Source organism: Ambystoma mexicanum, chromosome 1q (assembly GCF_040938575.1).
Source record: "Ambystoma mexicanum isolate Mex_15411 chromosome 1q, UKY_AmexF1_1, whole genome shotgun sequence".
In the NCBI taxonomy this organism is placed as follows: domain Eukaryota; kingdom Metazoa; phylum Chordata; class Amphibia; order Caudata; family Ambystomatidae; genus Ambystoma; species Ambystoma mexicanum.
The window spans coordinates 1332603048-1332628646 of record NC_090922.1 but is presented as its reverse complement, the minus strand read 5'-3'; the positions used below and the strand labels follow the sequence as shown (position 1 = coordinate 1332628646).

Here is a 25599-nt window from a genome sequence, read left to right as displayed (position 1 = left end):
GTTTGAGGTATGTCTTTGACTTGGTATGTGCTTATGGGATATGGGGTCATTTACTCCATAGGGTATCATCTGTTTTGGTATATGTGTTACACAGCACCCTCAGTGCAGTAACACAGGGGTGTCATAGTGACCCCCAAACATAGACTCCATACCCTAGGACTGACTACTGTCTCCCAGGGAATGTAGGGTCACCATTGGGTTTATTAGTCCAAAATTGTGAACAGAACCAGTACAAACAGTACTGGAAGGGGTTAATTAGATTACCCCTGGGTCTGTTTCCAAGGGGGCACTGTCCAGTCCCCCCTTGTCGAGTTCACGCAAAATATTCCACCGGAATATTTCCTATGGGATTTCCCATTCATTTTAAACGCACCACTTTTTTGGTGCATTGTAAAGATACCGCCGGTTTATTTAATTAATATAAAATCACCGGTTGGGTCTTTTCGCCAGAACTCTTTTACAAAATGGCATATGTGTGCATATCTGTAACTCCAACCACAGAAGCCCTCCAACTGGTGCCACTCTGTCTGGGATTCACAGAATGTGTGGGTGGGGGAATTGGCACCCTGGACTGCGTTACCTTAGCAACCCAAGTCACAATCTGTTCTGATTGGCCCAGTGGTGAGCCGCCCGGCTCACCACTTAGCATGTATGAGTGACAGCTAGGCTGTTGATGGGGGGTTTTCTGCATAAAAGCAGGGCTTTTGGGACTGGAACTTCAGAAGTCGCCACTGGACCTGAGAAATCCGAAGAGGGGAGTAGCTGAGGCATCTGCAACGACGACACCACTGGTGGAGCCCTGCTGCAACGACCTCACCACTTCCCCGACGACAAGAAAAGATCTTCTGCTGCAAGAGTCTTCTCCCTCTGAGCTGGTGGGAACAACCAGTTCGACATTCGCCTTCCAGGACGTCCCTTGGTCGAAAAGTCAGTGCCAAGCACCCGGCGGCCGGATAGCCATGCTTCAGTCTAGCAGGACCGTCAATAAAAGGAACGCACCTTTTAACCGAACGAACTCCGCGGCTGGTTTCATCCCTGGGCAGTGCAACAACCCCAAGTTTCCTCCTCGACGAGATCTTCTCCTTCCCTGGTCGAAACCACAAACTGCACCCGCTGCCAGGAACAACTGCCACCGCTGGAGCTTCCTCACTTTTAAAGGTACTGTGTTCCACCTGGCCTCCCTTTCCACGGATCGCTAAAGATGCCCCTTAAATCCTTGGCTTTCGAACTGGGTTGGCCCCCAGACCTTCTAACTTTATCTTTCGCATCAAACTAACCTCTTTTGAACATTTTTGCAAAGACTTGAGTGCATTTTTAAACTGTGTGATCTTGGGCACTTTTCTCCTTGCTCCATTTAAAGTGGCCTTGGCCTATGAACTTTGACTCTACAGTAGACTCTGCCTTCACTAACTTGCTCTGGTCTTAGAAAATTGTTGGAAACTGTTTTATTTTCATGACCTGTCTTTTTCTCTCCCTCTGACTTAATTATTGGAGTGCCATCTAAGTTAAGCGCTCGCATCTGTTTTACAAATAGTGGTGTTTTGACCTAGACTTGTCTAATAATTATTAAGGGAGGTGTGTATACTTTTTCTGATTGTGTTTGAACTTGCTTTGATCTATAGTGCTTAGTGTATTTCCTAAAGTGTCTTTTAAATAAATAATTATATACTTTTGATACCAAGCTCTGGTCAGTGTTTGTTTGCTCCACTGTGTTTTCGGCCCTATTGTGTATGCTCTGTATACTGCCCTACTCATCTTGAGAGAAGTCTGACTGCTCAGCCACAGCTACCAGGTAAATCTGGGTGGTGCAGACTGCTACTGCTTACTCCTGTAGTCTTAATCTTTTTGCAGTGTTCCCCAAGGGAACTGCACAGGATTCTGCCTAACAGGCTCCAGTTTCCCTGTTCTGGCGGCCAAGCTCTGGAACACTCTTCCCTCCTCCCTCAGATCCTAACCTTCCTTCCAACTATTTAAGAGCAATGCAAAACGTTGGCTCCAGGAACTCGATCTTGCTGGGCAGCATTCATAACCTTAGCTATTCTTGGCTGGGAGTACTAGAGGGTTCTCCTTTCCACACTTCCCACTAGTAGCCCCCTCTATATAATGCAATCTTACTGTGCTCCCTTTATGGCACCGCCACATGCTGTTACCCGTTTTATTGTACCTGCCTGTATTCAATACTGTGTATTGGCCTGACTTCATGCTGTAACCTATGAAAAGATTGTATATTGTTTGCGTAACCCGATGTTCTGTAAGACATGCGCCCAGATGCCCCAGGGCCAGGAGCGCTTTACAAATAAAATAAATACAAATACACTATAACCTGAAAAGGCTACATGTAATGTTCCCGACAACAAAGGAAAAATGCTGGAGAGGCTGTGGCATGAAGGGGGACTGGTGCCATATATGGTGGGAGTGTGCAAGCATAGGGAATTTCTGGAAGGATGTTACAGATCAAATAAACACCATAATATCCTCAAAAGTGAATTTGACACCTAGGGAATGGATGTGTGGGTTGTTCGACCCAGAGGTTCAACTGTCTAATTAGATGCATAGTAAGGGTTTTATGATAATGGTTATAGCTGCATGGTTGGTGATAGCTAGTGGTTGGAAACAGAAAAGGCCGCCAACGATAAGGGACTGGCTGTTTAAATTGTGGGGGTTCATGGCAATGGAGTGGAAGACGTATATTTTGTAAGGTCAATTGGTGAGATTTCAACAAGAATTTGCACTGACTTAAGGATTTTTTTAAAAGTGATTTTGTACAGCAATAGTGTCCTCATAACCTGAGAATATTGAACATTATGTAAATTAGAACAAGAGATCTTTACATTTTGAAGTGGGAAGATTGATATCTCAACTCTGCCCGGGGGATGGTTGGGAAAAACTGGGTAGGGGCGGGGTTAATGTTGTTTTAATTGAAAATGCCAATAAAAATACTTGGAAAAAACACAACATAAAATCTCACGTCTTAAAACAATCAGTCACCTTATCATAAAAGATAAGACATTGATATACCCAATCCAGATCACAACTATTAGTAGTCAAACAAATTATTTTCCTGTTAAACAAAGAAGCTCTCGAGAAAATACCTGAATATCACCAGCAATATAAAAACTTTTTGTTATGTAATTACTGTAATGGATAATGCTAAAGAGTCACCTGTCATTATTCGAACCCATAAGATGTCTGACAACAAAGAGCTTAATGAATGAACAAATCTACCTAAATATTTAATTCTCAACTCACCCAAGGCACTACAATACAAGGCTAAGTGCTTAAGGGTTTCCTTTATCAGCAAATGACTTAATCTACACATTCTTTTTTCATCTGGAAGACCAACTCTTCAATCCTTGGACCCAAGACTTCAAAAGTAAATGCACAACTGATCCTACATTTTAAAAAGAACATGCACAAATTCTTTGAGGGTGATTTAACCAAGTAAAGGAGAGGTTTAACCAAATGTGCAGACATCAAGTGATATTCTTGATAAAGCTCATACCTTTGAAGCAAATCCCAAGTAATAATTCTATCAAAATTCTCCATCCTCCTTTTGAAATTATAATAGCCTGTCTCAGGATTGATTGCAGCTTTTAAAAAAAATATTCCTCACAGGACGACATAAAATCAATGATAGACTGTTCTTCATTATGTCGGTACATTTCTCTCCTTCCTCTTAATTTTGAAATACAATTCGAGTTTCTTACATTTGTACACATGCCACCAGGAAAATACACCCAACACCCAACGTATCATGGTAAGAGTCAACGGGTCCGATACGCCCAATACTGGGTTCCATAATCACCATTCAAAAACTTCCAACCAACCCTTTACTGAAGGAGACAATAAATCTAACCCATATGCAATTTGGGGATCACTTTCTGTTGTAAAAAAGTAGAAGAGAAAATTGACAGAGTTTAGCATGAATCAAATTAATTTGGACCATGATTGCTTCCAGTTTAGCTAACACTCTGGCATTCACAATAGTAAATGAGATTTTACTACGTAAGCATAGCCCAGATAAAGTAGCATCAAAACGTCTGGGATAACTGACCCATCATTATACCAAACAACGTTCCTAAATTTCCTTTGTTTATTAAATACAAGAATCCGAGATTTCTCAGGACTAAGAGCTAACATATGTTCCTTGGCGTATTTTCCAACTGTATCTAAGCATCTCTGCAGACCTATTGGAGTTATATCGAAAAGAACAATATCGTCTGCAAAAAGCAGCCAAACAATTTCTACAGATCCCAATCTGGTAGGAAATGAATTTGTCAATTTCAGAGCAACCACAATATCAGAAAAAATCAAATTAACCTAGTCTGACCCCTACACCAACCCCAAACTCTGTGGTTACTGCTCCCTCCGGAATGAGTCTAACACATAGCTTATTGTTTATAGACTTAATAGACTCTTGGGAATCCCTCAAACTGTACATTTATTCCAAAGTTGTTATCGATCAACATTATCCAAACTGGCTACGTATAGTATTTTATTTTTAAACAATGCAGCCTTCTTAATTAAAAAGGTGAGCAACAAACCATTAAGGGCAGTCCCAAAACCTTTTATGAAGTCTATTTGTCTGATATTCAGAATTTTCTGTTGCCCAGCTCATGGAATAAGATCCTTTAACAGTAAAGCCGCAAACACTTTTCCAAAGAATCAATTAGGAAAATAGGGCAATAACTGGATGGTTCTGAACTGGGGCCAGCACTGTCTCTACCTTTCCTCCTGTAACAGACTCTAAGATGGCTCTCCTCCTGGCCAAAGTTCACCCTACAGCAGACCCTACTGATGCCATCCCCTCTTCACTTATCCCCAAAGTCTTCCCACCGCTGGTAACCTTTCTCACCTCCTTCTTTAACATTTGTCTCACCATCTCTACCTTTCCTACTGCCTTTAAACATGCAATCATCATACCTTTCCTAAGGAAACCTACAGCTGCCCCCCTTCTTTCTTCAAATTTCCATCCTATATCCCTCTTACCTTTTCTATCCAAACTCCTTGAGCGCCTTGTTTATTCACAAATCTCATCATTTGTATCTAGCCCATCTCTCCTTCATCCGACTCAGTCTGGTTTCCGCCCCTACCATTCAACTAAAACAGCCCTTACCTACATACTTAATTCTCTTCTCACTGCTTGCTACTCCAAACACTCATGTATTCTTATTTTACTTGATCGGTCTGCTGCCTTTGAAACTGTAGATTATTCTTTGCTCCTGGACTCTCTCTACTCCGTTGGTCTGCGGGGGCCTGTTTTTTCATGGTTTTCATCTTACCTTTCCAACCGTACCTTTGCTGTCTCTTGGGGTGGCAACACTTCTCCTCACGTTCCTCTGGTCCATGGCGTTCCTCAAGGTTCAGTCCTTGGTCCCTTTCTATTTTCCTTATATACTTCCTTTCTTGCCCCCATTATCTCATCCTTTGGTGTGTCACACAACTTCCTCGCTGATGACACTCAGCTCCTTCTATCCTTCTCGTCCTGCTCCTCGGACATTCATCAAACTCTCTCATCCTGCCTCACGGCCATCAAGTCTTGGATGACCTCTCACGTCCTCACTCTCAATTCTGAAAAAACAAAGGTCCTATTCTTTCCCGCAAACACTCTCATCTCCCAACCTTCTCACTCTTCCATCTCTTTTCCTCCCTCCTGTCTCTCAATCTCTCCCTCCGCCCGCAATCTCGGCATTTACTTTGACTCTAATCTCTCCTTTGACCACCACATCTCACTTACATCCCACGTCTGTCGATTTCATCTGTATAACATTCGCAAAGTCCGCCCTTTTCTCACTTTCCACGCTACAAAACTCCTCATCTACACACTAGTCTTCTCCCAAATATTCTATTGTTCTCTTCTGTTCTTTGGTCTTCCCCACTCACACCTTGCTCTGCTTAAATCTATCTATCATTCTTCAATTCGCTCACTCTGTCTTCTCTCTTGCCATGACCTAATTTCTCCTTCCCTGGAATCTCTTGGCTAGTTGCCCTTCTATTCTCAACTTAAATACAACTTTCTCTGTCTTGTGTTCAAATGTCTCTATGGCCTTGCTCCTGACTACCTTGCACATCTCCTTTCTTTTTACTCTCCATGTCGCTCCCTCCGCTCTACTAATCTCTTTAGACTCAATGTACCACGTCCCCCTTGTGCCCAATCCCGTTTTTGCTCGTTCCAGCTCCTAGCCCCTCTTCACTGGAACATGCTTGCCCCGTCTCTTCACTCCATTACTTCCTATCCTCTGTTCCGTGCCTCTCTAAAAACCCACCTCCTACAGTCCTCTAATTGATTTAATCTTCATATGAACACTGATTCACTTACTTTTATGTACGCTAATTGATTGTTACTGTTTATGAACACTGATTGACTGATTACTCCCAGGAATGCTAATTGATTGTTACTATTTATGAAAACAGTTTGAATGTTACTGTTTATGAACGCCGATTTGCATTCTGATTCATTATATTGTTGACTGTTTTATGTAAATCCCTTTGGTCAAAGGAGCTATATAAATAAATAGGAATTTAAATCACGGATTGTCATGAAGTGGGTATTCTATTTGCTTCCAAAATTTGTTTTAAAAGTACCAACAGGATTTCTGCCCATAAATCGGGGTTCCTTTTCAGCACGAAACTGGAAACACTGACAGGGCCGGAGGCCCTGGGATTAGCAAGATACTTAATAATATCTTCATCTCATCATGGTTCTAATATGTTGACCGATGTTCACCCTCATTTAATGTTAACAAAATCTCCTCATTCTGTGGGGGCACACTATGAGCAAACCACCTATCTTCCGCAATCCTTTGTTGATTTTAGGAGACATTCAAATGTGCCAAATTCTTTTATTGTCTTGTTGCATACAGAAGAAAAACATTTCTTGATACTGTTTAATGTAATTGTGTATGCTTTAAGCCATTTTTTGAAAAATAACTTACTCCTACATAGGAGGCAAGCTCTCTCTCTTCCAAACTACAGGTCCACGACTTTAATGTATCCTCATTCCGCGTCTAAACTCCCAATTCTTATCGCTGATAACCCCCATCAAACTTTCTTCTGTGAGTTGATAAAAATGGCTTGGCAGCCCACCCTCTAATTGGCGCCAGGCTCTACTGTACGGTTTCAATAGAACTGTAAACAAATCCACTAGGTAATTCACCTAATTTTACCCCTCCAACCATTTATGCAACAGTCTTTTGATGAAATTATTCAACAAACCGGGTCTTTAACGACCTGAGAGATCCTATTACCCTGGCCATTTATAGTCGGTCCAGTACATGCTGTGATATTCAACTGTTTCAAATTAGAAACAACATTAAAGTTGACTATCAATTTACCATGATCACTCTCAGGACCCCTACATAACTAACTAACCAACTGAGAAAGTGACTCGGTCATAAAAATGAAATCAATAGTGGACCAGGAAAAGGAACCAAACCAAGTAGGTCCACACTCCCAATCCACCTCCTCATTACCATTTAAACGAGTGAGATTCCATCTTCTCATCAAGTCTGTCCACTTAAACTCCCTCGTTTCTTTAAGAGAGATACCTGTTGCCATTGCTGATGGATCATATCCATTTTCAGGCATTGCTTCACAAAAGCAATTAAAATCATCCATACACATAACTAACAGAGTTCTACTATTCTCATGCCAAGATGGAAGCATGTTATCTAGTTCCTCCCATGTTGAAACATCTGTGGTTAAAATTGGATTTAAATACATATTAATCATAAAATATTAAATTAAAATTGATTCAGGCGTGAACTATAAGGCAGCAATCAAAGGCCATCTGATACCAATTTCAATTGGTGAAACAGCCAACTCGAGGTATTATTTATTGCAATCATTAAACCTCTATATGGACGCCCCATTAAGCCATTCTTAGCTCTTTTTTACTGAAACTCAGAAGCCCTCAAATATGGGGCCTTCAAGCAGCCATGACTCTTGAAGAGACATGCTATCATATTTTTAAATAACTGCCAGTCATCCATCCGCAAATAACTATTGGAACTTCGAGAGTTCCAATTTACAAGCTTTGTAGAAATGTTTTTAGAGACCGGAGCGGATACTCATCTATCATCTCAAGGAACTTGCCAACCAGACTGAATTTGCTTGTTTAACTGGGAACTGTTGGTGTTCAAACACCTTCCTCCACCCCTAACCATCATCATTTTCAACCTGGATCCACTTCTTGTAGGCTGTCTAAACCCACGGATATTCCCACTCATCATCATAATAGGTTTAGCATGGATATCTAAATTTCAGTTCTGTGTTTGTGCCCGAGTATGAAATATCCAGGCCCAGCTTCCCTGTATCTTGGCATCATGGGGGGCAATGGGCCTCATTACGACTCTGACGGTAGCCTTGCCAGTAAAAATGGCAGGCTGCTGCCGGAGTGGTGGTTTTTTTACGGCGCCTGGCTTTACAGCCCCGGCGGTCCCTGAAGACAGGCGCCAGAAAATGTTTTTTTTTTTAATTTATTTTTATTATTTTAAACAAACAAAACCAACAAACAATACAGCTTTTCGAGACGTACATAATCAATATCAAACCGTCACATTATACAGTGTTATTCTCCGTCCTCTCCCCACCCACCCCATGAACTTGAGCCGGCTCTTCCCTGTCATCTACAGGAGCGTTTTCAGGAATCACAGTGCTTGTAGACTCGTCTGAGTCTTCTATTTCATGGTTAACCTGGTGGGGGTTTACCATAGAGGTCACTAATTGTCGCCAGGCTATCAGGGGGCCCACTTCCTCCTCACCCCCCCCTGGTAACGGCTTCAAACCATACTACTGATTCTGCTTCCGCCCATCTCAGGAGGTCTGCCCACCATGTCTCCACCCTGGGTCTGTGGGCCGCCTTCCAGCCCATTGCGATCCTGCTCTTGGCCAGGATGTAAGCCAGGTCCTTCATCTTGCTTATGTGCTTTAGATTGCGTGGCCTGGGAAGAAGCCAGAGCATGCATGCCCAAGCCGAACCCACATCCAGCACCACTCCCCCACTGGCCATCTTAGTCTTTATTTCGTCCCAGAATCTGTGCACCTTGGGACAGGCCCAGAACATGTGTAGCAACCCCGCCTCCACATTCCCACACCTGGGGCATTTCTGCGTGGCCGAGCCTCCAAACCTGGCTATTATCCCGGGGGTCAGATACGCCCTATGGGTGACATACAACTGGATCTGTTGGAGTCTCGCATTTCGGGACACCTTTTTATGGTACCTTTGAGCTCTCTCCCATTGCCCCTCTGTCATGGGTCCTCCTACCTCCTCCTCCCAGTCCTGCCTCAGTTGAAGCAGTTCCTTCCCAGTGTTAGCTCTCAGGAGCTTGTATACCCTGGATTTCTCGTGCCCGCCCTCCGAAACATTGTACATCTTTTCCAGGGCGGCATCAGGTTCTTCCGCCAACACCGTCTCAGGCCACCTCTCCCTCACCCGTTTCTTGAGTCTGGTGTAAATTATATATTGGCCTCTATGCACCCCTGTCTCCTCCTGCAAACTCTGGAATTCCAATACCTCCCCCTCCTGCCATATATCCCCGAGGATGGCCAAACTCACCGGTTCCCGTATCTACGGAATACTTCAAGCAATTGGGAATCGTTTCCACACAGCGCCACCAGCGGAACCTGCTGGGAGAGCGGATCCGGATCGCCCACTGTTCTCCCCGTCCTGCGCCAGACCTCCCAACCCAGCTCCAATAGTCTCCCTCTTTCCAGCAGTTTACTCTTTTGTAGCCACACCGTCTCTCTCAGAAAGTATGGAGCCAAGTCGCCCTGCAAGAGTCTAGCTTCTGCCGAGTCCTCTGACGACAACCACCTGGCCACAAACAACAGCTGCCCCGCCAGATAATAAAGCTCAAAGTTCGGCAAGTTTATGCCCCCCCTGTCATACACGTTCTGTAGTTTCCACAGGGCCACTCTGTTCCTGGAGTTGCCCCATATGAAGCTCCTGCACATACCATGAAGTCTCTTGAAAAAACTTCTGGGAATCATATACGGGACATTTACAAAAAAATGTAAGAGTCTGGGCAAAACCACCATTTTGAGCAGAGCTGCTCTCCCCATCATAGATAGGGGTAATCTAGACCAGAACACCATAGTATTCTTAACTCCCTCGATCGCTTTCTCTGTATTATGTTCGTGCTCTGTTTCCGTCCTGTGGTAAATGTTTACTCCCAGATACCTAAATGTCTCAGGTTGCCAGGGTATTTGCAGGATAGGCAGCCTCACCAACGGGACACTCTTGTACCTTCCCAAGGGGAACAATCTAGACTTCCCGGGGTTCACCGATATGCCCGAGGGTGGCATAACGATCCATCACCTCCAGCACATATTGCAGGTTTTCCTCCGGGTAGCGCAAATAGAGGAGCATATCATCTGCATACAGCGATATCAGGTGCATGCCACTTGTTGTACGAATCCCCACCTCCCCGTATTGTTGTTGCAGACATATTGCCAGCGGCTCTAGTGCCAGTATGTATAACATGGGTGACCAGGGGCATCCCTGTCTGGTCCCTCTGCTGAGTTGCCATTTGTCTAAAATTGTGGATCCCGTTTTAACTCTCGCTACCGGGGTGCTATATAACATCTGGACCCACCTGATGTATCCAGGGCCCATTCGGTAACCTTTCAGGGTCGCTTTCAACCATGGCCACCGCACTGAGTCAAAGGCTTTGACGGCGTCTAGCGACACGATTGCCAACTCACTCGTGTCTTCCCCGGTGTAATCAATGATATGGTGCAGCCTCCAGTGGTTGTCTGTGATATTCCTACCAGGGACATAGCCCGTCTGATCTGGGTGTATCAACTTACCAATCACCCTCTTTAGCCTATTGGATAATACCGCCGTGAGTATTTTATTGTCCTGATTGAGCATGCACAAGGGTCAATAGGACCCGCACTCCATGGCTAGCTTGCCTGGTTTCAGAAGTGGGATGATTACTGCCTCGCAGAGGGACGGTGGCAATTCCCCCTGCTCGTAGGCTTCATTAAACATGACAAGCATTGGCTCGAGTAGCTCCTGCTTGTATGTCTTTTAAAACTCGCTAGGCAACCCATCTGACCCAGGCGCCTTACATGTGGGAAGATGTTGGATCACCACTTCCAGCTCGTCCGAGGTAACAGGGGCATCCAGATCCGCACGTTCTAGGTCATCCAGGGTGGGCAGCCCTATATCGCCTATTGTTCCCAGTATGTCTTGGTTCATATCCTCCCCTGTGTCCTCATATAATTGTCTATAATACTTGAGGATCCCCTGATCTCTCTAATCACTGAGCGGGGGATCTCGCTCTTATACACCCAGGCCAGCAATCTACCCGGCTTATCCCCCCTGCATGTAGTCTCTCTGTGTATTTCTTGTAATTTAATTTGCATAATCTATCCCAGAGTCCACTGCAGGTTAACTGTAAGTCTTTTATCTTGACACTGTTCTCCCGGGTTGTCTCCTCATTTTGCATGAGACCCTCCAGCTCTCTTTCTGATTCCTGAAGTTCCCGTTCAATGCCCCCTTGGAGCCCTTTAGATTTCGATATAGCGACCCCCCACACCACCACCTTAAACGCCTCCCATACTGTACCCACAGAATGTACACTGCCCGTGTTATTTTCAAAATATTCCTCAATGGCCTCCCTCAGGTCCTCTCGAAACCCTGCGTCTTGTAACGCCTCAGTTCTGAGTCGCCACTCTATGACCAGAGGCGAGTGATCGGATAATACCCAGGCCTTATATTCCGCTCCCATCATTTCTCCCAATATCTCGGACGCTGCAAACACATAGTCTAGCCTCGTGTGCAAGTCATGTGGTGCTGCGTAGTGCGAGTATTGTCTATACAATGGATACAGCTTCCTCCAGACATCCACTAGGCCTAGGTCTTCCAACATTGTCCCCAGCGCTTTAGCCGCTGGCGCTGGCTTCCCTGATTTGTCATCTGACCTGTCTATTGTAGGATTCAGGGTACAATTAAAGTCCCCTCCCCACACTAACGCGCCACCCGCCAGGGGGCTAATCTTACTGTATAGGGACCTTACGTAAGCCACCGTATCATGGTTAGGGGCGTGCAAATTGATGATGTGCACCTCTCTGTTCTCAAGGAGTCCCGTTACCACCACCATTCTGCCCTCTGGGTCTATTGTTGAACTGAGCACCTGGAACAGCACATGCGGTGCCACCCATGTGACCACTCCTCTTGCATATGTCGAATACGTGGCCCCCATAACACTACCCCTCCATTTTCTCCTGACCACCTCCAGCTTCTCCTTAGTGAGGTGGGTCTCTTGTAGCAAGGCAATATCAATATGCATCCTTTTTAGATACAGCATCACTTTGTTGCATTTTAAGTAACTGTTTAGACCCCGCACATTCCAGGTCACCACTCTAAGATTACCCGATGCCATCTAATGGGTGTGCTCCCAGTCCACTCCTCCCTCCGATGCTTCCCGTGATGGCCCGTTTACCGACTCTTACCCTTCCCAGCCTCAACAATTCCCCCCCTGTACCCTATCTCCACCCCAATGCACACAACCCAACCCCTCCCCCCACCCTACCTTACCCCAACAAATGCCCAGCTCCATCCCTGGATCTCAGGCCCACCCGCGTCTGGTCCTATCTGGCGTCCGAGGACTAGGACCCCGCAGGGCGTCACCGATGAAACAGTGACCTAACTAGGTATACTACTAATGGGTTCAAGGGATGCCTCCTAGGTGCTTCCACTTATCTCTTTAGGGTTGTTGCGCCCAGCGGATCCCACCAGCTTATCTTGCCGCGCACTCCCCACAAGCTTAATTGAACTCTATATTCAAGTCCCAATGTCCTAACCATATCCCCGAGGAGGACACAGCTGCGTGCTACTTATCTCCTGCAGCCCCCATCTGGATATCCGGTTCCTGAGGGCGGCCTTGCATATCCAGCCATTCCATCGCATCCTTGGGCGTCTCAAAGAACAGGGATTTGTTCTTGTAGAACACTTTCAACTTGGCTGGGTAAAGCAACATATAACGATGGCCTGCTTCTTTTAATCTTCTTTTCACCGACCCAAAGTTCATCCTGCTTTGCTGTACGTGCAGCGTATAGTCTGGATATGCCGTGATTTTTGCCGACCCCCTTTCGATTGTTCCTCCCTTTCCGAAAAAATGTGAGTATCTTCTCCCGGTCTTGATAGTTCCGAATTTTTGCGATCAGCGGTCGCGGGGGTGGGGGGGTTCCCGGGGGCATTCTTCTTGTCAAGGCCCTGTGCTCCCTTTTAACCGTGAACCTCTGGGTCAGCGCCCTGCCAATTATCTCCTGCAGGAGTATGGTTTCCACATATTCTGCTGGGTTGGGCCCCTCCATTCCTTCCGGCAAACCGACAACTCGTATGTTGTTCCGTCTGGCCCGCCCTTCCGCCTCCTCCGCTCTGTCCTCCAGGTTGCCCACCCGCTGCACGAGGGCATGTAGCTCCAATCCATGTGCGGCGCACGCCACAGTATTCAGGGCCATCTCCTTCTCCAAGTTCCCGGTGCGCTCCGCGATCGTCCGCACGTCCAGTCTCAGCAGGTTCACTTCCTCTTGGACCGCACCGATCTTGAGGACCAGGCCCACCTTCAGTTCGTCCATTGCCTGGCCCAGTTTAGTCTCCCAGGCTACTTTCAAGGCTGCAATTGCTGCTAGCACTTCCTGGATCGTGCCCGGTGCCTCTGCCTCTGTCGTGGGAGTCTCCTTGCCTTTGCCTCCCTCCGCACCTGGGGGCGTCTTGGTGTAGGCCTCTATTGTGGGCTGTTTGGTCCTGGGTCTGACAACTTTATTAGACATCCTGCCGTGTTGTCTGGGCATAAGCCAGCTGCACCTCCCCATGCACAAAGGTCTGCGTGGCACCAGGCCACCCACGTACTTGCGCACTCTCGGTGTCGTGACCCCGGTCTCTGCCTTTCTCCGGGGGCGCCTTCCAAGTTCAGTCTGGCTTCACTGCGGGCCCAGCATCAGCTGCGAGTTCGCGGCGGGTCTCGTCAGTTACCATCTATGCGCATTCGGGCTCCGGGTGCACGCCTCTTCGGGCGTCTTGCTGTCTTGTCTCTCGGCTCGCAGTCTGCCTTCTCGCCTCCGCTTCTCGGTATCAGGTAATATTATCCCCATATATATGGTCGCCGTAAATAATATCGCCGGGAAAAGGTTGTGGCGATATTATTTGGGTGACCATATATATGAGGACAGGGGCAAAACATTTTTTTTAAAAAAATTACAAAATTAAAAAAATTGGGGGCTGCGGGGTGTCCACCGCATGTTCCATGCAATAATGTCGCCACAAAAAATGGCCATTTTTCGGCGAGATTATTGTGGTACATTATTACATGGAACCCGCTTCTCCACACCACGGCCCCTTCGGGTCTATTGCTTAAAACAGTATCCTAAAATCCATTACTGGTACCGTCTAATCCTTCCATCAGCTATCGCTACAGAGCGCCCATGACCCTCGATGATCTCTTTGTTCCCGCGGCCATTTTGTTTCCATTTGTCAAGTCGGGGCCCGCAGTTATACAAATGGGTATAACTTTGTGTGCGTGCATCCCATGTGCACCAAAAGTTCAGCGAGTACGGCCCCCACCTTCATAGGCACGGATGTTAATTCACAGCGCTGGCAGGCATCCGTGCGCGCACTTTATCCCCAGGATCAATACAGGATCGAAGGAGCTCCTCCGGAGCACGTCCCTTTACATGGCCGTCCTAGCCACGCCCCCGTCGGAAAATGTTACTCCCCATTCCCGTTTGAGTGCCATAGGACTCAATGGGAATGGGGAGGACAGAAGCACCGGCTCCGCACTGCCGGTCCGGTAACAACAGTGCCGGTAGTTTACCAGTACCGTTGTTACCGGACCCTCATAATAGGGGAGCTAGATATTATTTCTCCTGTCCATCATTGGAAAATTAGGCAAGTTCAACGACATTTGATCATGATATGGAAAACCAATTTCAAATAAATATTCCATTCTTAAAAAAGAATGCGTGCGACATGATAAAATGCACAGTTTGAGCATTTCTCAGGTGTAAACATGGCCAATTATGATCATTCAGAGTCAAGGAGCACCACCCGAGTCACATCTTGAGTGGTTAGTACCCTGAGCTGTCGGACCATGAATAACAATCTCAACACTTCAGAACGATTTAAAAACCGACTCTCTGATATTGCCAATAGTTCTGTGATGATGAGTTTTGTTTCAGTTAGAGATTTTGTTGCCAATATTCCCAATGCCTGTTTTACAGAGTAATGATTGTTCATCAAGGGCTCCACAACTCTGATCCAGTAATACCAACATATATGGCATCATTCAGTATTGTGGATTGCAAAGAAAATCGATCCATATCATCAGAAAAATGTGTTGTCTCATTCAAACTCTCCCCATCTTGCCGAACAGGGCTATATCCTGATTTTGATTGTTTTTGTTGCGGTCTCTGGACCCAATCATCCAATGCTCCCTTTCTTTTTACAGCTGGCGATTTTAACCCTCTTTTGCCAGATCATTTTGGCCTTTGTTTTGAGCTAGAGGGTATCTCTACAGTGGTTCTTGTATTCATAGGTGACTCCAATAATTTGATTGTAAGTACATGGCTATTCGTTATCCCTCATTTAACCTTCTTCCTGGTAGGCAAGCCTTTATTACTTTTTGCGCAAGGGAACCACTTGATTTTTCCTTTTCCATTGTCTCTTGTGCCTTTTTGACTTTCCAATCAACTTACATACTGGCACGTTTACATAGGCACTTTCCACATCTGGCAGAGAAATTATCAAGGTGGGAGAGGACATTAGAACATTGGACTTGTCTAGTAAGTCTTTATTACCCTCACACTCCTGCATGGGTGGTACCTTGTTACACCCAGGCTCAGTATCCGTTATGTGTGGCTCAAGCAAGGTGGAGAAATGAGAGACAGGAGCCACTAGAGCTATATCAATCGCTGTCAATAAGGACTGGGAGTTTGTTTGCTCTTTCAATATGCCGGTACATAATACCACTAGTCTCAATAACGGCTGCAATCCACAGAGGGGAGGTTTCACCAACTTCTTACTATGTGGAGTAGGACTGTATATTGTACAAAAAGAAGTTGAGTATCTTACAAATGCCTATATAGAGGGGTATGCCATCATATAGTTCCAAAATACCATAGTATCTTCTTGTTTCCAAAAACAAATGTTATTATTTCACATAAACAAGCCAAAATGTATTGGTAAGAGAGCATCAGTAAAAATGATCACATCACATAAAACAAATATAAGACACAATTCTTTACAAAGCATAAAAAAAATCAACACAAGTAAACCGATATAAGTGCAGGACATTCTTCAGGTGCATGTATTGTCTTGTCATTTTGGAAAACAGCGGTTGATGGTTGGTGAATTACTGGGTCTGGAGATTTGATCTGTGGCCAAGTACAACATAAAAAAATGTCAAGAACACCACTGAAAAGAGAATAAAAAATGTAGAACAAGTCCAGATCCAATAGCCAATACATGAGATTATTTGGAAAGAATTGGAAAAAATATATCGGCGCACCACATATTAATAAGATGAAAGTGACATCTTCTCAACAATAATTTTTCCATTGATACATCTTACAATGCTAAAGATCAGACTATATCTTTGATTTGTGAGAAGAGGACAAAGGCAGGAATTGTTTTCAACAACTGGAATCTGCCTACTAAAACCAGTCAAGGTGTTCATAAGACTCAGGGAGTCAACCTACGAGTCTCTGAGGGTACCTTTTTTTGGGTTTTTCAAAGAAGAAAGTATTTCAACAAAACAGACTTCATACACAAGACAATACATGTCCCTGAAGAATGTCCTGCATCTGTGTGCTTAACGGACAGAAACTTGTACAAGTCGGGATACTATGAAAAAGTAAAGTTAACAGACATCAGTCGGAACTACTTGCAGCAAATAGGATCATAGTGTGAACCAGACGCATGGTGGACCTTAAACATACTATTAAATTAGGACCCACTTATATCGGTTTACTTGTGTTGATGTGTTTTTTTAGGCACTGTAAAGAATTTTGTCTTATATTTGTTTTATGTGATATGATCATTTTTATTGATGCTCTCTTACCAATACGTTTTAGCTTGTTTATGTGAAATAATAAAATTTATTTTTGGAAACAAGAAGATACTATGGTATTTTGGAACTATATGATGGGATACTCCTCTATATAGGCATTTGTATGGTACATAACACCAGCAATGTTTTGACAAGTGCATATATAGCCGACAGTGCATCCTTATCCGGTCCTGAAGCACTAAACACCATTTTTGGGCAGGCTGAGTATCGATGAAGGACTCTGAGCTGGATGAAATCAATCTTTCTATGTCCGGAGACTGCAAGTATCTTCCTCTTATTATGTTCCCACAATTGGTAGGCATAACCTCTGCTACCACAGGGTGAGGGATACCACCATTCTCCTTTTGTAGACTATAACATAGCTTGAATAACCAATTATTATTATCAAATCGGATTCACATCCAGGCTGTTGTCCACTAAGCAATTTACATTTACCGCCTGACTTACCGGCTCAATATGCTCAACTTCCTGACCAGGTAGGGTATCCTCGGGCACGGCCTCATGCAGCCCCCTCTGAGAAAAGAAGGCCGTAATCTTCCCATCATGGGGTTTAGTCTCCTTATCAACCTTACTGGAAGCTGCCATGCCCAAAAAGGGCCTTGGTCTCTTTCATCAAAGCAGCTTCATGAGAATCTGGTGGGGTTGGACCTTCCCCACACATTGCTTCTTGTTTGGTATCTAGGCGCCTTGCTAGACAAGCCCCAGTAAGGGTCATTTGCAAAAGTGATAATGATACAGTGGATCTTAAATTCATCCCACCAAATTATTGTGTTTCCAGCCCTCAACGAGCCAAGTGTACTTTGCCTTTTGCTTGCACCACACACTCGCTCCGCACTAACGAAGGATAGTTAATGTCAAGTGCAGTATGGTGGTGTGAACTCCTTCAGGCAGCACTAGGGAAAATGGCATTTACGCCAGAATCCTTCAGGCAGTTCGAATGGGCGTAACTATATAACAACCTCCAGGAGAAAAAGTCAGCCTGCCATCCGTGTGGCAACAACTAACTGAAAGGTTTGGAGCATAGACTCCAGAGACGATCATGCAGCGTGACGGACTGCCAAGCTGCACTACCATACTTCTTTGGGCTATCACAACCAGACATCGGCACACCAGGCTACTGTGTTCATCTGACACAGTAACCAAACAAATCCTTGTCAGGACCTCAAAGCCTTAAGGCCCACTTTAGGTTTTAAAGCTTAGGGCGCCAGAGAAACGGTGGGCCAGAAGGAGGCTGGAATTCCTCCTCCCCCTCTAGACTTACCGTCCTGGCCCAATATTTTAAATAGACTGTCACACCTCTCTGGAAGAGCCAGCAGAAACACCCCTAGACGAGCAAGTCGGCGGGTCATCAAGTAGATTGGCCTGACCACCACAGGTCTACCTCGGAAAACACTCTGGCCAGCTGGCACACTGCGTAATTCAGCACAGCTCAACTCCGTCTCATCTCATCTCCGTCCACTCTGCTCTGCTCGTATGTAAGTTTCTCTAGAGAAAAGGACCTAAGGTCGTCAAGCGCACTGCAAGCACAGCCACGCAGCGGCTTCCGACAACTGCTCCTCAGGTAAAGAAAAAGAACAATGTGACAACAATCATAGCAAAAAATCATAATGTGAGCGTCGATTATATTGTTTGGAGTACACAAAATGATATTCGATCCGTTCTTTCCATGATTATGTAAGTACAAAGTGTGAATGGCCCCATTTGATGTAGTTAAATGTATTAATTGCGATACAAAATATAAAGACCTACTAAGGTCCCGACTTGGCGAAATTATTGATAAGTATAACTTGTTATCTTCATTTTGTGATAAGTGACTAAGCATACTGTGTGTGTGTGTGTATATTTAATGAAAGCCTTCCACGTTTTGCGTTCGGAAATTTTAAATGCGTAGATGCTGAAAGTGAAAGTTTGGCTATGTTGAGCACCAACGTCATGAAAAGGAGCATAGCATATCTGTCTGAAATGCTAATGTCAGCTCGAGGAGAGTATGTTATGGTTCATTGCCAACAGATCACTTGAAATTAAGGCAATCGATCAACACATAAAATTATCCCAAAGTGGCAGTTTCCGAAACGTGTGGTTCGCATGTGTAAATGTCTGAAAACCAAAGGTAAGATCCAATGAAAAAAAGAAAATGTGATAGATTGATATATGCTCAAAAAACAAGCCATATCAATTGTGCAAATATAATTCCTAAGAGAACTTCTCCTTTAATGTATACCACCCTTTTCCATTCTGCTTCTGTACTCTGCCATGCAAATGAGGAAAACATGGCGACGGGGACCTATTCACACAAAAGTTCAAACGTAAAAAGTGGAATTTTCCTCAGTTGCATGACTGAGTGCAAAAGGGGAATGGAAAAAGATGTAGAACACTTGTACCCCACCCTTTTTTAAACTGGATTAACAGTCTCGAATTTTTCTTTGCACTTCAAAATTCATTCTAAACATAATGTTGGTGTACAAAACTCATTATATATAAACAAATACAAATTGTCACAGGTAGCAGTATCGCAAGTGTAAACAGGTCCAATTTTGATCATTCACTGAGTCAGGAAGCACAGCTATATCGTACAATACAGTTTTTCACAAACTCTGCAAAATAATGTTTCTGCTACAAAAATGCACCAATGGGTTTAGTCACTATCACGTGAAGAGTAAGATAAGGGGGCCCGGAGAGTGAACCTACAATCGAGTAGGGGGTGAAGACAAGTGAGGAGAATGTAAGAAAGAATGGGACAGAGCCAGGTAGATCGAAAAAGGGAGATTGGGAGCTTGCAGTTAGTAGTTAAAGAAATTGGGAGAAGTTTGGGTGGCCACACAGAGATTGGAAGTTAGTGAATAGAAAGGATATACAGAAGGCCATGGAGGTCTCCCAGTGAAGATTTTCAAATTTACAAAACTGGGAGCTCATGCTTAAATATTTAGGCTGATAATGATAACTTTGCTTTTAGATAATTTTTATAACTATGCAATTTACACTTTGAATTTAAAAAATCACAATTAATAATTTAATGAAGTTGATTCAGCTTATGTTCTATAAATGAAAAATACTTATAAACGCACCTTTGCCCTTAGGCTTTGGATTGGCTGCTGGGGCCTTTTTTCCAGTCAGGGCGGCAAGCTCTTCCTCAAGATCAGCATCATCAACATCATTGTCATCCATCCCCTGCATCATTTCCTCAGTATTGAAATCAACAAACAATCCCAGCTAGAAGTAAGGATACACAGTAAATCATTATGTAACATAAGTTAAGGTGTTCACTGGAATAATGTATGACAATAAACAGTATGTCTAGCAATATCACTTTGTTCTACCAGAACAAACTTTTAATAGTGCCTGGTAGAGGTCAATCAGATCTCAGCTTCACTTTCTCCACTCATCCTGTGCTGCATCCTGCTGCTCTTCCCTCCTACCTCCCTACAATTGGAACGGACACCCCCCTAATGTTTAAAAATAGTACCAATTATTTAAAGTTCCTGAAAAAGTGTAAACAAACACATATTAGAGTTGCTCGGTTTATTGTTGTTTGTATTTGCATTTGGGATTTATATAGTGCTAACCTAGCTCAGAAGCAACAGAGGGCTGTATATGTCTTTGAGGGTAACATTTGAGGTAAGGTGAGGTACAATGTGTAGAATGAGATGTTCCTGCGATGGAGGTGGGATGTAATGCCGGAATGCAAGACAGCACCTAGGTTTTAACTGATTGGTCCTGAGTTCTTTCTTGAACTGTAGGAGCAATTATAGCTGTCATAAAACAACATGAATCAAAGGATCTGGTTGTCTACAAATTGTGAGACTTCCTTGACCATGGCTTTATGCAATATCACTTGGTGATCAAAGCAATGGAGCGCTTAACCTTTTCATTTAGAATAGTATACTGTAGCAAAATGTTCAGGTTACTCACTGTAGTGACCACCTTACTCCTAGTCCATAGTCCCCTTTCCTCCATACTTATGGGACATCTCTCAGTCCTGTTGGACGGGACCGGAGCACTTTGTAAAAAGCATCCAAATTTTTTTCAAAAATGTGTCCCTCCTCTCTTTCCTGCGCGGGGCCCGGCACACGGCCGTAACCCCGCCCACCTTGGCTCTGCCCCGCGCATCGCCCATCAGTCATTTTCTATCACCAGGTCAAAGACCCATTAGCAATAACAGAGGAACCTTATTAGAAGGGACGGCGGGCTTGCGTATGGAGGAAAGGGGACTATGGACTAGGAGTAAGGTGGTCACTACTGTGAGTAACCTGGTAATACTCCTACGTCCCGTCCCCTTTCCTCCATACTTGTGGGAGATTCCCAAGCACTCCTTACAGGAACTACAGGTGGATGGAAATACCCCTTACTGAAACAGGTTCTTCAGCACAGCCTGACCAAACTGAGCGTCAGCTCTTGAGCTCATGTCGAGACAGTAATGTTTACAGAAAGCAGATGGGGAGGCCCAAGTAGCTGCCCTAGTGATGGACTCCCAGGGGACATATTTCTGAAAAGCAACCGCGGGTGCCTTGCCCCGCACCAAGTGTGCATGGATACCCTTAGGGGGTTTCAGCCCTTGGACAGTGAAAGACTCCGTGATGCAGGCGGCAATCCACCTAGAAATAGTTGCCTTAGACGCCGGCTTGCCCTGAGGGTTACCGAAGGTCACAAAAAGTTGAGAAGAACTCCTAAGCTCGTAAGTCCTGTCCAGGTAGAACTTAAGAGCTCTTTGGACATCAAGACAGTGTAGAACCCTTTCCGCCTCTGAGGCAGGGTTTGGTAAAAAGACCGGAAGGGAGATTGACTGATTCAGATGGAATTCGGTCACCACCTTCGGTAGAAAAGCCGGGTTTATCCGAAGGACTACCTTGTCCTTGTGAAAGACCAAGAAAGGATGCTCCACCACCGAGAATGCCTGGAGCTCACTCACTCTCCTTGCTGACATAACGGCGACCAGAAAGGACACTTTCCAAAACAAGTACTTGAGGTCCACCATAGCCATTGGTTCAAAGGGTTTATGGCACAGCGCCGTCAGGACTACATTTAGGTTCCATGGCGGGTGCGGATTACAAACCGGAGGGTAGAGGCGTGTCAAGCCAGCAAAATGCCTCTTCACCACTGGGTTAGTTAAAGAATAAGAACACAGGTCTGTAGAAAGGTAAGCGGAAACCGCTGAGAGATAAGTCCTGCATGACAGGACATGAACCCCTGACTCTGCTAGGGAGGACACGAAGGACAACACCGTGTCAATCGTGGCCACCCTCGGATCCAACTTCTTCTCCAAACACCAATGACAGAAACTGAGCCATTTACTCTTGTATTGAGATCTGGTCGAGGGTTTCCTGGCTGGCTGCCTGGATAATGCACATGTTATCCGCAGACAAACTCAGATGCTCTAAAGACTTGAACTCAGGCACCATGCCGCCAAGCTGAGCGATTGTGGGTAGGGGTGCCACATCTGTTGTTCCCCTTGGTGAAGAAGATCGGAAGTTACTGGTAACCTGATCGGCGGATACACCGACAGGTGTTGAAGTTCTGAGAACCAAAACCTGGCCGGCCACCACGGGGCTATGAGTCGAAGACAACAGTTTGCCGAGTTCTTCAACTTCCAAATTGCACGGTGAACTAGAGGCAGAGGCGGGAAGGCGTAAGCTCTCATGTTGTGCCATGGAATCTCGAGAGCATCCCCCAGAGAGGAGGCTCCCAGCCCCCCTCTGGAGGCATACTGAGGAAGCTTCTTATTCGCCGCCGTAGCGAAGAGGTCCACCTCCGGTGTGCCCCAGCGTGAGAAAATCCATGAGAGGACCTCCGCCTTCAATTCCCACTGCGCAAACATCTGACACATGGCTAACAGATCCGCCCGGTCAGGTACACTCTGCAGTCGATTGTGTTCCAGCGAAAACCCAGGAAAATCAGGTCCTGCGAGACTGTCATGGAAGATATCCGCCAGCTCACCGACAGCCCAAGATGGAACAGGAGCTGAAGGAGAGACTGGAGATTGCCCGCTGCTGCTAGCGGACAAGGGCTGCGTAAGAGCCAGTCGTCCAAATACGGATACACATGGATACCCTGGAGACGAAGATAGGCTGCAATCACCGACATCATCTTTGTAAAGACACGCGGCGCCGAGCTGAGGCCAAAAGGAAGCACTCGAATCTGGAAGTGCTCCTCTCCCAAAGAGAAGCGGAGATATCTCCTGTGTGGGTTCCATATCAGGATATGCATGTACGCGTCCTGAAGATCCACAACGCTGAGCCAATCGCCCATCTGTAAGGAGGAGCGTATCTGGCTGGGCGTGATCATCTTGAATTTCTCTTGGGGTAGGAAAAGATTGAACTGGGAAAGGTCTAGGATGTTGCGCAGGCCAGCCTGGTTGGGTTTGGGCACCGTAAACAGCCGGGAGTAGAAGCCCTCCCCTTGGTCCCCATGGGGAACGGGTTCCACAGCTGTGAAGTACAGAAGTTTCAGAACTTCGGCCTTGAGGGAGGGTGAGCCCGACAGCTGAAAAGGAGGGTTGAGGGGTGGGGTAGGGGGTAAAGGTAAGCGGAAGCCCGCTCGAGCGACTGACAAGACCCATCTGTCTTCTGCGATGGTCTGCCACGCCTCCCAATGAGACGCAATGCGTCCTCCCACCGGGGTCTCGTGCGAGCGCTGAAAAACCTCATTTGGCAGGTTTGTCGGTGGCGGTGCCACCTGAATCCGATGAGGAGGCTGAGGAGTGGGAGAAAAACCACATGCGTTGTTCTCTACGGCGGTTATTTCCCACAGGAGTATCCACTCTGTGAGATTTGCGGTCGAGGAAGCCCCTAAAACCAGAGGAGGGTCGACTTTGCGACGACAGTCTCTTGGATTTGAAAGGAGCTTTGACCAGAACAGACAATGATTTTGCCGTCTGAGTGCTATCCTCGGTCTTGGTGAGCTCTACATCAGTAGTAGAATGAAAAAGCTCCTTACCATCAAATGGAAGGTCCAACACCTTGTCTTGCACTTCCTTAGAAAATTTAGTGGCATGCAGCCACGCCTGCCATGAGGTATCAACCCCAAGCATCAGGCTCCGAGCCGAGGTGTCTACGTGGTGAGCCGCAGCCTCCAGGAGATCCTGGGCCAAGACCCTGGCATCGGAAAGGCCTCCTTTGAAGTCTTCCAACTTCTCGACCGGGATGTGCTCCTCAAACTCCGTCAGACCTTTCCACATCCGCATGTTAGCTCCCGCCAATATCAGCGTTGGCCTGCCTGAGCTGCAAGGCTGAGTTGGCAAAGATTTTCCTCCCTAGGGAGTCCAGGAGCTTGTCCTCCTTTCCCAAGACCTGAGTAGCCGTCGTGGAAGAGGATGCTGCAGGTCTGGATTGCAACGTAGCCGCAGCCACCAATGTGGAGGAGGGAGGCGGACAAGACGATAGGGCCACCTCTTCCGAAGAATGCAACCTTGCGTAAATCTTCTTATTGACAAAAAGTCCCGAGTGTGGCTTTTCCCAGACTCTTTGGACCTCGGCAAGAACGTCCTTCTGCAGGAACAGGCTGGTACGCTCCAAGGGAGACAGGGTGAATGCCCTAGAAAGCACGCCCTCCTGCGGAGCGGGTGCATCGGGCACCGGAACATCTAAGAAACTCATCATGTCCAGTACCCGGTCATGAAAGGCTCTGATAGAGCGGGGAAGGTCCTTGTTGCCCTGATCGCCTTGAGGGTCATCTGCCAGGTCAGGATCCTGCTGAGCAGTGTCAGGCACTGCCTTTTCCACTGGGGACAATGGAGGCACAGGCGGAAGAGCCGGGGGAGGCACCACAGGCAAGGGAGGTGCCGGCGGAACCACCGGAGGAGCGGGTGGAGCCGGAGGCGCAGGTGGACATATCTCCTTGAAAAGCCCTTTGAAATATTCCCTCATGGGGTCGGTGCGCATAAGCGCTTGAAAAGTACCGAAAAAAGCATCTTCAGGAGATTGCTTCGGAACCTGAGGAGGCCTCTCATGAGGTGGACAAATCCAGGGACGTAACGGGGAAGGGTCCCACACCGGCCCCTCCACCGACGTATCCACATAAATCAAAGGAGCCGCCCCCACGGGCAATGAAACACTGTGCGGAAGAGGCATTCGGGCGTTCCAATCATAAACCAGGCGGTAAGGATGCGCTCAAGGGACCTTAGGTTCACCCAAGGGACTGCGCACTACACCAGAGGCCGATGGTGTAGTTGTAGGGGTAGCGCCTAAAATGCCCGCCGTGGTCATGGCGGGAACGGGCGCCATTTTGTCCTCATCTGAGGGGAACTGCGGCACGTGAGGAAGTGAGGCAGGGGTCCCTGTTGATGGATCAGGGGTCTTAATCTTAGCCTTAACATAAGGAACCTCGGCCAAGCCAGTACTATGAGGCATGGAATGTTTTTGTGACATACCAACCGCCAAATAAGCCTTCGAAGGAAGGACCTCGGCACTGCCGGTAAAAGAAGAACTTTGCTTCTTTGCCCCCTCAACAGATCTGGGATCACCACAAGAGCAGGAACAGTGTGCTTTCACCGACAAAGGCTTGTCTGCGACGTTCCTCTGCGTCTCAGAAC

General features: G+C 46.1%; 1 protein-coding gene across 1 annotated transcript in view; it reads right to left on the bottom strand.

Moving 5' to 3' along the window:
• Nucleotides 1-25599, bottom strand: part of CC2D1B (coiled-coil and C2 domain containing 1B) — a 2515186-nt gene that overhangs the window by 2332158 nt on the left and 157429 nt on the right. The window contains exon 3 of the mRNA XM_069642198.1: nucleotides 20141-20285. Coding sequence (XP_069498299.1) covers nucleotides 20141-20285 — 145 coding nt within the window. The remainder of the gene's footprint in view (nucleotides 1-20140; nucleotides 20286-25599) is intronic.